Genomic DNA, 15,621 nt, shown 5'->3' on the forward strand with positions numbered 1-15,621 from the left:
TTTGGGTTTAATATTTATAAAAATTAGTAGACTATTACTATATCTAAGCAAAAATACATACATACAAAGAGGGCCACAGCCTCTTCTGACCTTAATAAGCTCCACATTTTTGTGTTACTTGGAAAAGTAGTCAAACCGATGGAACTTTTAGTTTAATACGAAAAAAATCCATTTTGTTCTTAATCTATTAGGAAATGGACAAAACAATAATTGAAAAGAGTGAATCTATTATTTATTTCAATCGTTGATATTTTCTTGAATAAAAATGATTGGTAATAAATGAAATAAACATCAATTGTAATATTATTTTAATAATATTAGAAAGTTTGCATAATAATTTTGATACACACTTTTTGAAAAAAATAATAACATTCAATAACTTATTTGGGTGATTCGTTTTATACGAAATAGTAGAAAACGGAACATTAGTACAAAAATGAGCTATGGTTACACCAAAAAACTGTGACCATATGCCTATAGTCACATCTTTTTTTTTCATCGAAAGTGTCACCGAAGGTCGTGCCATTTTAGGCACTATACAACTACTTTTAAATTTAGGGGGTGTTTGGCTTAGCTTTTAAAAGCCTAAAAGTCCTTTTTGGAAAAGTTGTAAAAAGTCAGGATTTCCTGACTTTTCCAAAAAGTTCATTTTCCTTGTATAAAAACTCCAAAAGTAACTTTTAAAATCAGCTTTGCCAAACATCTTTTGCCTTTTTTTTCTTTTTCAAAAAAGACTTTTGGACTTGAAAAGCTAAGCCAAACACCCCCTTAGTGGCTGTAACATATGAAAACGTGTGACCATAGCATAAAAGTGTGGCTATAGGGTAGAGATTTTTGTTGTTGTACACTATCATTTTATCTAATATTGTGGTCGTAAACACTTTTTAGACACACATTCTTTTTATTTTAGTGACTATCTTTCATATAATGGTTACGTGAAATTATTTTTAGTGTGACGTATTGCTATTAATTGGTCACACAAAAAAATTTCATTATGACTATAGACTATCGTTTAGAGACACAAAATTAAGCATAGCATGACCATGTTCATCAAATGGCCACATGAATTTATTATCACTATTACGTTTTGCTAATAAATTGTCACACAAAAAATTATTTGGTATGTCTGTTAACAATCTTTTAGACACACATAATTAAGCAACTCATCACCATGTTTCCAAAATGGTTACATGAATTTATGATTTTAATGACCAAAAGTATTTTAAAGACACATACTATATTTTTTACTATGATTATCTTATAACTTACAGTCACATACATATAATTTATCATGAATGTTGCTATCATTCAAACACATAAAACATAGTAAGTGTGGCTATTTTATATCTTTTCGACATAGGAAATCAATTAAACATAACTGTAATTGATTTATAGAAACAAAAATATATATAATAGTGGCCAATATTCACCTTATGAATATAACAATTTGTTTTAAGTGTGACCGATTTTATCATTTAGACATTAAAAAATTCTAGATTGTTACTATTGTTTTTATTGTAGTCACACATACATATTTAAACCATAGTTGTACATGTCGTATAGTTATATAATGTTTTTACAACTGTCACTATTGTCGAACATACAGTCACATGAAGGTAGAAATAAGTGACATATGTTATGATTTTGACACACAATTATCTACATTAATAATATTATTTAGTTTTTTGTCACGTATATTAAATTAAAACATGACTATAAAATCATTGTAGACACACAACTAATGTTTATCGTCCTTATTGTTTAGTATTTAGTCACACAAAATTTTGATAACCATAACATTTTTTATCCTTTAGACACACCTATAGTTTTCAATGTGGCTATTGCTCATAATTTAGATATCGCAAACCAATGCAATTGTAATCATTAGTGTTGTATCCACACACAATTTCATTTACCATGACTATATTTATCCTATTGTCACATTAGTTTTATCTTATCATGTCGTTTTTTTTTTTTTTAAGATTTTGACTCACAAGTATTGTTTAAATATAACAATACATAAACTATTAGTCATATGATTATTAAATAAAGTGACATATGTATCTTTTCCAACACACAAATTTTCAACGTTGTATTTGTTTTACTTCTAGTCACACATGTTTAATAAAAAAATGACTGTAAAACACTTGCAGAGGCATACTGAGTTTCAATCATGACTATTGTTAGCCCTTTAGTCACACGACACATTTGTTGTGAAGTAACCATTATATACATTTTAGTGACAACAAAATAAAACATGACAGATAAAATTATTAGACACATGAAATAAAAAAAACAATGTTAAATAAACATAACCATAAATGGACAATATGAAACGATAAGAAAATATCAATATTAATAATAATTCAAATAAAAGTTTCCATTCAAAATTTCACTAGTTAAATGGTAAAAATCCTTGTAATCAAAACAAGTTTATTAAAAATGTTAAAGAAAGGAATAAACAGTCATAATTAACCAAAAACTAGATTTCTTTAGTCTTGTTGAAAGTGCTCATTGTATGCTTGCCAATGCTATCTCTCGTTATTATTATTATTATTATTATTTTGCTTCTTGGAGCTTTTATGTTCATCATCTTGAGTTAAACTTTTTCTTTGTTTTTTTGAGCTTTTATGTTCATCATCTTGAGTTGATCCCATTCGTGGTACCTGAAAAAACATTGAAAGAAATTTGAACAACTATTAATTTAAAAGACTAATTTAAAAAGGAAAAAAATAATGCATAAAGAAGTTAATAGAAGAAATAAACCTTTTTGTCACATTTGACAAGGTATTTTGGCTATGCAACAAAAGTTTTATGTGCATCCTCAACTAATTTGATATCACCGTTTGGATATGGTAAAAATGCAGCTCCTTTTATCACTTCATCAATTGAAACTTTATAGTAGTCGTCTTGAAGTGGAACTCCATGAATGGTTTGTCTTTCCGAAGATATGTAAATGGTACCAAAAGCAACATTACTTCTATTATTTGGATATTGTAGAATGCACTTCATTGTCTTCATTGTCTACAATGATTGCACATATGTAGATAAAAAAAACAATAAACAGAAATTTATATTTTCATGTCAAAATACAAATACATACCTGTGAGAGTTTTGGTGAATGAGTATCTTTTGTTTATGGATGTGAATTTGTAGTCGCACTCTTAGATTCAACAGTTATTTTGGTGGCTTTTGCCATTACCTAGAAAACAATAATTCAATATTATATTAAAATCAGAAAATACTGCAAAAAAATATTAAAATCAATGAATTTGTCAAATAAGTACTTACTCGTGTAACTGTTTCATTTGTCGATGCTTTATTTTTGATAGGTGTTTTCTCTATGATAGTATTAGTAACAGGAGTGGCATGAGATTCAATGTTCTTGTCCATTGAAAATACCTACAAAATTTAAGGAAAATGATCAATTTATATAATAAATGCATTTTGCAGAAACAGTAACAACTCACTTGTGTTGGAGACTGATTCGGATGAGATGGTAGATTAGGTATCATTGTTCCTTGTGATTCAAGATGAGCTAAAACTAACTTTAGTGTATTATCTTGTTCTCTCACCTTTGTTGACAACGCCTTATGTTCTTCATCTTTTTTCTGCAACTCAAGTCTCTCATTCTGTAGTTCAAACTTTAGGTCCGCAATTTGTTCTTTTGAAGATCCTTTGGTTCTAGGAATGTGGAAATATCTGTTAGCAGTCACACCTGTGCCAACCCCTTTTAAGAATCCACCATTTTCCTTACCAAAGACTAGTGTCATGGCATCCATCCCAGGATCAAGCTTCACATCTCCATCTTTGATTTGTTTTTCATGTTCCATCTATACACAAAAATATATCAAAATAATGTCTTCAATAGTTATTTAACAAGTCTAGTATTTATTATAGTAATAAAACAATAAAGGAGAAAGTTTTAATGAACTTACTAGTTTTTCTGCCATGACTTTAACATTAGCATCTTCCAATTCGCCTGTTTTGTTTTCACGTCCTTTACACCACATTAATGATCGGGGGGTATTTCGTCTTTGGCAAGTACTTTATTATTAACCTAGTAATCATATACAACAAAATGCAAAAATACTATCAACATGAACCAAAAGAAGCAAATAAAGTAAAAAAAAATACATTCTATTAATCTTACTACAAGCATTATCATAAGCAAACCTATATTTTAAATAAAAAATTAATTTGCAATTGATGGACTTTGCGAGATCTATTGTAACAAATACTCAATAAATACACAATGAATGGAATAAAAAAGCACCTTTGATTTCATAACCTCATTATTTCCAGAGGGATGGACTCTCCCAAGAATAATCTTGATAATTTTCGGGGAAATAAAAGAAAATAAAATTATAAAAAAAATGATCCATTAATTTGTTGGTAAATGTTGGCCTTCTTGGACCACCTGATGTAAAAAATGACATTTTTTTCTAGGAGGTTAGTGTCGGCAGTTTTGAACATGTTTGCAAAAGACCGGATACATAACAATTGTGCACATGACAATTTTGATTACACTTCTTATGTGTAAACTATCTTACTTATAATGATTTGTATAAATAATAAAACATATCAGCTGCCATAATATGAACTCTATACAGAATATTATGACATTTATATCCAGCTAAAATCAAATTAAAATATGTCATAAATTTTAAATTTACCATTTCACTAGAATCTCTTATTATGAAAAGTCATATGCTAGTTATATTGTAATTTGCAAATAAATATCAATTTACTCGTGATAACTAGTTTGTCAACATACAAAAATATGAATATTATATATGTAACAAGCCATTTAATGTATCAATCATTGAGCTATCGTGAAATAATCACATATTTGTAACGCATCAAAATCTGTTTTGTTTAATTGTGCTCATACTGCTGGTGAATTGGTTTTCCTGGTGACATTGGTTTTCCATTCCTACCTGCCGACAATTTTTCCCTCCTTAAAAAAAATATTTTTTTGTCATCTAATAAAGTTTTATTAAGCCTGTACATATGCCTATAAAAAAATATTTTCCAACTGTTGTCTACTTTAAATGGATTAACATAAAAGCCCATATCAAACAAAACGAAACTCACGTTTATATAAGTCTACATGAATCTTTACAAATTAAAATCAAATGTTTAATTTTATGTATAAAACATTATATATAATGTATTATAAACTTCTTCAAATTTCTAACAAACCACATGTATCCTCTATTTTTAATAACTGAATTCCAATTTTACCCTTTGATAACTCTTTTACATCTTTTTTTATACTTTCAGAGCTTCCCTAAAAACAAACACATATAAAAATACACAATCCAATCAAAGATAGAACTTACCAGTTTCTCTCTTAGAGTCGTATATCCTCCTCGTCCCATCCGGTGATTATAATTCGACTTCGAACGCGCTACTATCGCCTTTCTCGGCGTATCCTTCCAAAAAAAATTCACAGATCTTATAAGTATTTTTTACTTTAATAAAATATAAAATAAAAGTGATAATGAATATAAAAAATGAATTTAACCTTGAATTTGTCTGACTGTGTGTGCTCAACGAACTTGTCCCAGTGATCTTGGCTAAGAATTATTGTACGGTATCGTTTATGAATTCTTTTAAGCTTGGCGGTATTCCCTAAGTTGGGCTCTATGTACTTTGCATACAATTTTCTTCTAAAATTCCGTAGAAGCATACCAAGTCGTATCATTATATATTTTCTTCGACTATCCTCAATTTCATAAAAACGCTGAATACAAGTAGCTAGTATGTTAGTTATTGAATGAAATTGCATTGGAGAATACCAATAACATATAAGTTGCATATAAAAAAAACATTATTTACCGTTATCTCTTCCCATAGTTTTTCCTTGACTTCTTTTGTTACCTTCTTCCAATTGAAAACACTAACTCCTACCCTTTCACGTACTAAGTCTCCCAGATAAATAGGTAACTGTTATCTATACTTCCCTGCAAACCTTCCAAATTCATCAAACTTTACACGTTTTTTTCTTCCACCAGAATTTGTATGTTCGGTCCGTAACTTTGGCAATCGAGTCAATCCCCTCTTCCTTGTTTTCTTTGTAGTCTTTGTATTGCTATTGGAATCACTGGAAGTGTAATCCGATGTGTCTTCATGTTCTGAATCATCTAGATCAGATCCATCATTTTGGTCCTCATCCTCCATTTCCAATATAGGCACATCTTCAATCAATGTAGTGGCGGTGGTAGGTGGTGGTGGTGATGGTGGTGGAGACGGTAGTTGTGGTAGTGGCGGTGGTGGTGACCATTTAAGCCTTTTTTTGGGATTTTGTTCAAAATGACCATTTGGCCCAATTTGGTGGTTTCATCCGGTAAAACAGTAAAAAATCAGTTTTTTGGACATTAAAAACATAGCTTTACTCCTAAATTTTTAGCTTTTGGATCCTTTCAGTCATTTTGACAATTTAAGTCAATTTTTGGCTAGTTGGTCAAAAAGACCAAAATGGTCAATTTGGTCATTTTATACAGCTTAATCATAGAGAACTTATACTTTATGTATTCAACATTTTCACATTATAGGTCCAAATTAAGGTGTTTCGACCGTGTTGGTCATTTTGACTACTTAAATCTTTTTTGGGCATTTTGTTCAAAATGACAATTTGTCCAATTTTGGTAGGTTTATATGGTAAAACATGAAATATTTAGCATTTAAGATAGTTGAAACTTTGGCATTACTAGTATAAAGTTTAGCTTTTGGACCCTTTTGGTTATATTGTCTATTTAGGTCCATTTTTGGCATGTTGTTCAAAATGACCAAAATGGACAATTTGCACATTATATTCCGCTTAGTAAAAACAAAATCAGAATTTTAGTTTTTTTAAACGTCCCAATTCTAGTAGAAAGTTTCTTTTTCGGACCAGTTTTGTTATTTTAACTATTTAGGTCAATTTTTGGCATGTTCATCAACATGACCATTGGCCAGCGTTATTTTTCTCAGTATGTTCAGCTGGTAAAACAGAAATAAAAAACAGTAGTTTGCTTATTTGCAACTTAGTATTTCAAGTTTTTTCTAAGTTATCGTTTTTAATGTTAAATTACTGATTTCCCCTTGTGCCTATGCATGTCTTCACAGCCCCAGTAATCTCCTTCCACATACCCTTCAATCTCTCAAAGTTCATGCATTAAATGTTATAATTTGCATTTTTTTTGTCTGGTGCTCGATACCCCAAAGTTAGTTGCCTGAATGAGAAAAAAGGTTTCTTCGAAATTTGCTCGAAGTAGTGTATTCTAGTTGGCAGTTGCTACTGGTTCTCCCCTAAAAAATGTCAATTGGTTGATGTTTATTAATTAGAATTAGAACTAGAACTCCTTTGTCTCATTTGTGTTTTGACCCAAAAGTGACAATAATACCTTTATTGCTAAACTATTTTTTTAAACCAAATTAAATGGTGGATTAATGATGGAGAGCTCTAATTATAAGAGTGTACTTTATTTTTCTCTCATTGTAATTGTACTATTCCCAGTTCTTTGTTAGTATTTTAATTTAATATAATTTATTTTGTATTTAAATTCTCTGAATTTATATTATTTTATTTAATCAATGATCAATTAAACCATCACTGTATTTACTTTGACTATTTTTGCAAAAGATGTTGAGAGTTCAACTATTAAACATTGAGTATTAGTGACAAAAAATACTTATGGTCACATGTTTTTTTTTCTGTTATCATAACAAAATATTCACTTTTCGACACACATAAGAATTAAACAGTAATCATGAAAAACTAATAGTCATATGTTTCTTCTTTTTTCACGACGATTGTTTACTTTTAGTCGCACGTAAAAATTAAACCATAACCATACAACACTTGTAGTTCAAGGTTCTTTTTTCATTAAACCTTAAACATATAATACTTAGGCCCTGTTTGATATCAGGTCAGACATTGTTGCTGACTCGGTCAGACAAAAGGTGTTTGATAGACAAAATCTTGACGTCTGACTCGGAAAACAATATCTGACCGAGAAAGAAGTTGGGAGTTGGCTGACTGAGAAAGAAAACAAGGCTTTCCAATAGTACCCTTGGCTTGGATAAAAATTTGCAACTAATGAAGGCTACAAGAATAGAACTTGGGTCTCCTTTGTAGAAGCAATGGTGTTTACCAGTAAGATGAAGGGTTTTTTGTGTTTTATCTTTAAAATAATATATTTAATGTCTATTATGGTGGAGGTTTTTGTATAAATTATTATTATTATTATTACTATTATTATTATTATTAATGTCTATTATTATTATTATTATTATTATTATTATTATTATTATTATTATTATTATTATTATTATTATTGTTGTTGTTGTTGTTGTTGTAATATTGCATAAAAATGTGTATAACATCAGGGTAAAATGGTCATTTTACACCAGTCAGCACATTCAGTCAGATTTTCAATCAAACAACATGATTTCTTACTCAGTCAGAATTTCTTACTCAGACAGACATTTCTCAGTCAGCACTTTCTCAGTCAGCAACTATCAAACGGGGCCTTATAGTCCTTGTTTTTTTTTTCCTTAAAACATGGCCGTAGAATACTAAAGGTCACATGTTTTTTTTTTATTATTAATATTTTTTACTTATAATCACCTATATATATATGAAATGAATTATAAATGTCCACAAAATAATAATAGTCATATTTTTTTTTCTTTTATCAAGACTATTATTAACTATTAAACATGCATAAGAGATTCAATCATGACTACGTGTTTTAAAAATTGGCAATAAAATACTCATAGTCACACGTTTTATATTTAATCATAGTCTTTTTTTCTTTTTTTTTTTTTTTTTTTTTTTTTTTGCTTTTACACACCTAATAATTTAATCAGTAACCGTTAAATACTTACAATCAATTTTTTTTTTCTTTTATGATGACTATCTCTTACTTTTATACATACACCAAGTTGTAAAAAGTAACAATAAATTACTTATAGTTACAAATATTTTCTTTTTTCATGAATATGACATACCTTTTAGCCACACATAACATGTTTAACTGTGACTATAACATACTTATACATATACATTTTTTTCTTTTATCATGAAAAATGTTTATTTTTAGACACACATAATAAACTAAACATGACCATAAAACATTTATAGTTACTTGTTTGGTTGCTCTTAATCAGTGTGTAATAAACGCTATCGTATGGACACACAAATAATTAATGTAGCCATATATTACCTTTTAGTTACGTTGCATGCAAATGTCAATATCAATATCTGCTCCATGATACAGCCACATAAACATTTGTTTCATGTGACCATATAATAATCTATTGTCTATAATAAAAACCATCACAAAGTTTTTCCATATATCTAACAAAAATGTGACGCATGGTGACATTTGGCCTCATTGTTCCAGTGTGGCTAATAATTGTCACATTTGTTATGTTTAAATGTGTCTAAAAGGTTTCAACTATATTTTTAATGGTCATGAAATACAACTTAAAATGTCATTAAAACAATGGTAGAATTTTAGCAATAACCTTTAGACACAATTTTAGTCAAAAGTGTGGCCGGGCGGTTTTGGCAAAAGTGTGACCATAGGTCATTTTTGTACTAGTGGAAATAGTGTAAGGTTAATGCAAAAAGAAATTGCGTGTCTTTCTTTCTTGCGTCCGGACGGTCGTCGTGGTGGGGAGATCTCCTTGATATCATTCGGGATCTCATCGGTTTCGACGTTTAGGACGATGTGAGTCCGTACATCCGACACGTCGACCGAGCTTAAATTTCGAGACCTCTTGGATTGAACTTTCGACGATGTAGGAGTTTTATTCCACCTTAGATCCACTAACAACAACTCCTATGATTTGTCGAACTCGAATACCTGTCCCATTTTGAACCGATATTGTTCTTTTGCAGATTTGAGCAAATCAAAGTCGTTTGCTCCGCCTGCTGTTACGATTGAAGCCTGGTGTAAATACCATTGAATTTTGTGCCCCGCTTAGTTACTTGACTCCATTTGCTGCTTAGCGTGTCCGTATTGCGATACAGTTTTTTCTTCAACATAACGTGAAATTTTTCGAGCACCGCCCCCATATAAGCACATTTCTTCTTACCATTATGGAGTACTACACCATGTCGTCGTCAAAGCATATTCCTCCTTCGATGTCCACCATTATGGAACTTCCTCACTTTCCGTTTCAACCGCTATAGATTTCCCTTTCTCTTTCCCTCTCCTGCTACTTCCCATTTGCACTTCAACCGATGATTGTGTTGGTGGTAGTGGTTGGTTGTTTGTGGCATCGAAGCGAAAGTCGTGAAAATATTTTGTTGTAAATTTGAGTTTTGCCAAAAAAGATTTTGTTGAAGGTAATGTAAGTTAGGAAATTGCAATTAGTGGTGAAACGGGATTGAAAGTGGCTCCTTGGTATGAGATTTGTGGTGATCCTTAAGACGATAAAATGTTGAAATAATTTTCGTAACCGGTAAATCCAAGAGGCAGGGTTGTGTTTGGTTGTATGTTTGTGTTTGCTGGAGGGGTCTGGGTTTTGATCCATTTTGTTTGGTTGAAGAAAGTATGGGATTTTATAAAATATAAAGAGAAATTAAGGTGAAATAATAGATTAATATGTTGTATTTATAGTAAAAAATAAAAAGTAATTTTTTTATTACAATTTGACCGTTTGACAAAGGTCTAATGTTCAAACGGTTCATTTTGTGCTTGTTTCATCTGGTCAAGACTTCAACGAGAACCAACGCAAAACGAGATGGAGGGGGCAGTATTCAGCTCATTAGGACGGCGTTGTGGCTCGTTCACATAGTCAAAAACGCCGTTAAGACGTCTCGTCTGATACCAATTGCTCTAAAAAGATATTGTAATTTTAAATAAGAAAAAAATATATAGAAAAGTTTTATAGGATATTTAAATACCATCCATAAATCCAAAACTAACGTTCATCACCTTTCCCCTGTTTTTGAACCTTCAATCAATCCAATCCTACGACAATCTTCCCCTTTCAAACCTCTGCAAACCTGCTTTCATCTTGAGAATTCAAGCTCAAAAACCCGAATTAATAAGCAAATCAAATCCTGGGTTTCCTTTTCAACACCTCCAATTCCCATTTTGTCAATCTGAAACAACAATTCAGAGTGGCGGAATGGAGTATTTCCAGAGGGCAAAAGCCGTTCGGCTACGGAGCCACCACCGGAAGTACCTATTAGCAGATGACGACGGCGAACATGTGATCCAAGACCGGCAAGGCACATTCAAGAACGCGAGATGGAAGGTTGAATTCGACGATAAATACGACAATGTGATTAGATTAAAATCGTGTTTTGGCCGGTATCTCACCGCTTCCGAAGATCCACACATCCTCGGCGTCACCGGTCAAAAAGTCATTCAAAGTGTTCCCCGTAAAATTAATTCCTCCGTCGAATGGGAACCGATTCTAGAAGCTTCAAAAGTCCGGCTCAAAACCCGATACGGGAATTATCTACGAGCTAACGGCGGAGTTCCTCCATGGAGAAATTCGATTACACATGATATTCCTCATCGGCATCGCAATTGGATCTTATGGGATGTTGAAATCGTGGAAATTAGGCTTCATCCACCAAAACGGAAATCAGATCCGTCCTTGGATCTCGATCTGGATAGTTCATCTTTTCATCTCCTATCCTGCCCCTTCCCTATGGTTTGTGTGATCAATTTCAATTTTTTCCATCTGATTTGATCATCGGAATCAGATTAGTGTTCTAAATTGGATCATCTGTATGTCAATTTACAGGGGAGCGATCCAAATTCCGGGAATTCGAAGAACGAAGGGAGGATGATTTATTACAAATTGGTGGATGATGATGGCGAGATTTATGATGCGGAAGGATCGTTTCTGTTTAAGGGTAACACCATAGAGGATTTGACTCAAAATTTGGAGGAAGAAACAGAACTGGAGAATATTACTGTGTGTTCACGCAACCCTTTGAACGGCAGACTTTATCCCCTCCGGCTAGCTCTGCCGCCGAATAACACAACGCTGAATATTATTGTAGTTCCTGAAACCTCCAAAGGTTTTGAATTTGAAGAAGCTTTTTCTCATTTTGATTTTGGTTCTGTCATCTGTGTGTGTTCCTAATAGATGTATTGTTCATTTTTTGTGTTTTGATCAGCTGCAAAGGATTTCCAGACGATTTAACCATGGTGATTGCAGGCTACTAATATATCTGCATATGTGATGTGTTTAAATCGAAGATAGACAGGAATGAAAGCAAATCGTTAGAAACCAAGAGTGATTCCTAGCTAAAAACACTATGATTCATTCGTGGAAACTTTGATCCAAATCAAATTTTGTAACATCAAACGCATTTGATTTCGTTTTTTAGAAACTAATCGTATAACATCAAACGCATTTGATAAGCATTTTGTTTTTCTAACTTATTTGTATTTCAAAAAGGATAATGACTTAATAGGTTAATATATTTTTCGATTTGTACATATTTGGTCAGTGAATTTTTTTTTCGTCCACATTTACCCTTTCAACTTGTTAAACTGTACACATCCAGTCCTTATGACCGGTTAATTCAGGTTAGCCGGAAAATATGACTTATTAGGGTAATATATTTCTCATTTTGTACACATTTAGTCCTTAATATTTTTGTACACATTTAGTCCTTAATTTTTTTTTGTTTCAAAATAAGTCATTTGTTGTTTCTATACCAATTCGGTATTATGAATGATTTATTTAAGGTTTTTCTCACGACATCTAATATGGGACTACCATTGATGACAGGGACGGTTCTCTTTGGGTGCCCGCAGTGGCACCGACAACCCCTGCTTTTTCTGTACGCAATGTAAATTTTTCGATATTTTTCGATTTTTTTTTTCTTTTTTTACTTACCGGCAACACCTACTACGGACCGGCAACGCCTACTACCAAATCCTACGTCCGTCCCTGATTGATGAGGTGTTTGGGACTGTTGATGTTTATGTTCATCGCGGCCTCGACTGTTTGGTTGCATAAGTCTTGTGGTTTGGCTTAGGTTTTGTATTCCGAACGTCGTAACTTCTTCATACGATATCTAATTTTAACGATCTTTATGTTTACGTGTTCGTTTTTTAAGTCTGCTATAACTTTCGTTAAGATTACCCCCGTTAAAATATAATATGTTTTTACTTACGATTTTATAAAAATAAACATCCATAAATGCATTCATAAAAAAAACGTATGGATATAAAGATCGTAATTAAAAAATATATTACTTTTTAACGAAAGTAATCTAAACAAAAATTGAAGTAGACTAAAATACAAACACATAGATATAAAGATCGTTAAAATCCGAGATAGAATGAAAAAGTTATGATGTTCAAAACACATGACTTAAGCAACCAAGTAGTCGAGATCGCGATGGACATAAGTATCAAAAGTCTAAAACATCTCGTTAATGATTATTCCATGCAAAATGTTATGAGAAAAACTTAAAGAAAACATTCATAAGTATTGAATGAGTACAAAAACAAAAAAAAAAAAAAAAATGAAGGACTAAATGTGTATAAAAATATTAAGGACTAAACGTGTACAAAATGAGAAATATATTACCCTATTAAGACATTTTTACCGGTTAACCTGAAATAACCGGTCATAAGGACTGAATGTGTACAGTTTAACAAGTTGAAGATGTAAATGTGAATAAAAAATAAACTCAGTGACCAAATGTGTACAAATCGAAGAATATATTACCCTTTTAAGTCATTATCCCTTTCAAAAACACACCCTCTATTTATTAGATTTTTACAAGGTTGTATTATATTTTTTGTTATATTTGAAATTATATTATTAAATAAATACAACCAACCAAAATTAATTGTTATATTATTAAAACAAACATTTTCATAAATAAAAAATACAGATTTATAACATATTTTAATAAATATTACCATCGTTTTATAAATATATTATGCAAAACAGTTAAATTAAAAAAAAAACTGTAAATTTAAAACTATTACAAATTAAATAAATTAAATATTTAAACATTAAAACTTTTTTAAAGAGTAAAAATGACAAATAAAATTTTAACACCAAATTGGTGTTAACACACAACATAACAAAAAAATTATGTGTGATATTATTTATAGCACTAAAATTTGATGTACAAATTAGTATTAGGTTGGAGAAAGTTTATATTAGTTTTTAAGTTATTTACATAAAATACTTTATATTTTGATTGTTTTAAAATTAATTTTTTTGTTTTTGAAAAAAGACCCAAACTTTACCGATTACTTGTTATTTTAAATATCGACAGCACCAACATGTAAATAGAGTTTTTTATTTCATAAAAGACTCTACATTTTGTAGTTTATTGTTTTAGACCAATTTTTTTCCAAAATAGATCCAACTTTATTATTTTAAAATACAACCACGACACGCTGTGGTTGTATACTTCTTAAGAAATTGATATGGATAGAACATCACAAAACAAACATAAATAAAAAAAAAAAAAAAAAAACATTTTTGACATTATATAGTTGTAATAACAACTTTCTCCTTTAAAATAGTAATGATATCCATGCAAATATGAATTTTTAAGGACATGGAAGTAACATCCATAAAAATCACAACAAATAAAAATGTTTACAATACCATGATTTAAAATTAGAGTCTCCCAAAATCCAATTAGTAGTAAAACTAAAGATGTGTATAGTCACGCCTTCGCCTCGCCATGTTCATTTGAAGAACCTGAAAACATAACTAAAATTGTAAGCACGAAGCTTAGTGAGTTTCCCCAAAGTACCAATACACAAACAAATAACATATACAAATAACAGCATGTCGGGTCCATTCAACCATCGGGTTGAAATACCCCAGGCCCAATCAACCATCGGGTTGGAATGTTAATATATTATGGGTCCAGTCAACTATCGGTTGGAATACCCCAGACCCAATCAACCATTAGGTTGGAATGCCAATATAAAATGGGTCAAGTTATCCTCGGGATGGAATACATTCAGGCCCAATCAACTATCGGGTTGGAATGCCCCTGACCTGTTGGCTCACATATAAGGTAGTAAAGCCTCAACCCCCAACCAAATATGTCGACATATACATAACAGATAAACATATAATAAACCAACAGGAAAACAGGCAAATCTACAGATCACCTACCGCATAACAACATCCTATAAACTAGGATACAAATCTAACAGATCGCTACAACACAGCAACATACGGTAAAACGGGATATCAATCCAATAGGTTGGCCTTGGTGCCTTCGACCCGGAAGTATAGTGAGGAAAAACTCACCTGAGGCGGCTGAATATCTCAAACAAAAGCTCGAATCGCTGATTCGGAAATCTGCACGCACTAGCACCATCAAATATCATCAAATTAATAATTGAATCTCGACCCATAATCAAGAATCTGAACTACTTTCCTAATGACCAGGGTAAAAGACCATGTTACCCATTTTTCTTATTTGGCCCAAAACCAAGGCCCGATATGGCCCAACTTCCTATTTGGGCCCAAAAACCATCATGAATCAAATTCCAAGAAAGCCTATAATCATTCCATGGCCCAAGGTCAGAAGTCCATTGGCCAAACGGGGCCCAAACCAAAAGATCCAAGATTTCACATCCTGTGGAGTATGCCCCGCGTACC

General features: G+C 31.5%; 1 protein-coding gene across 2 annotated transcripts; it reads left to right on the forward strand.

Moving 5' to 3' along the window:
• Positions 1-10,897: 10,897 nt before the first annotated feature.
• On the forward strand, positions 10,898-12,464 carry LOC111901955 (uncharacterized). 2 transcript variants are annotated; one of them, XM_023897828.3, is made up of 3 exons: positions 10,904-11,667; positions 11,761-12,040; positions 12,140-12,464. In XM_023897828.3, the coding sequence occupies exons 1-3, from the start codon at positions 11,134-11,136 to the stop codon at positions 12,163-12,165; spliced, it is 840 nt and encodes a 279-aa protein (XP_023753596.1). In that variant the 5' UTR covers positions 10,904-11,133; the 3' UTR covers positions 12,166-12,464. The 2 variants fall into 2 exon arrangements, with proteins under 2 accessions (XP_042757463.1, XP_023753596.1); XM_042901529.2 differs by lacking the exon at positions 12,140-12,464 and having other exon boundaries at positions 10,898-11,667; positions 11,761-12,138.
• Positions 12,465-15,621: the final 3,157 nt, after the last annotated feature.

Source organism: Lactuca sativa, chromosome 4 (assembly GCF_002870075.4).
Source record: "Lactuca sativa cultivar Salinas chromosome 4, Lsat_Salinas_v11, whole genome shotgun sequence".
Classification (NCBI taxonomy): Eukaryota; Viridiplantae; Streptophyta; class Magnoliopsida; order Asterales; family Asteraceae; genus Lactuca; species Lactuca sativa.

Coding starts and splice junctions, on each gene's coding strand:
- LOC111901955 (XM_042901529.2), top strand. CDS start 11,134: ATGGAGTATTTCCAGAGGGCAAAAGCCGTTCGGCTACGGAGCCACCAC. Junction 11,668..11,760: donor TATCCTGCCCCTTCCCTATG/GTTTGTGTGATC, acceptor GTCAATTTACAG/GGGAGCGATCCAAATTCCGG.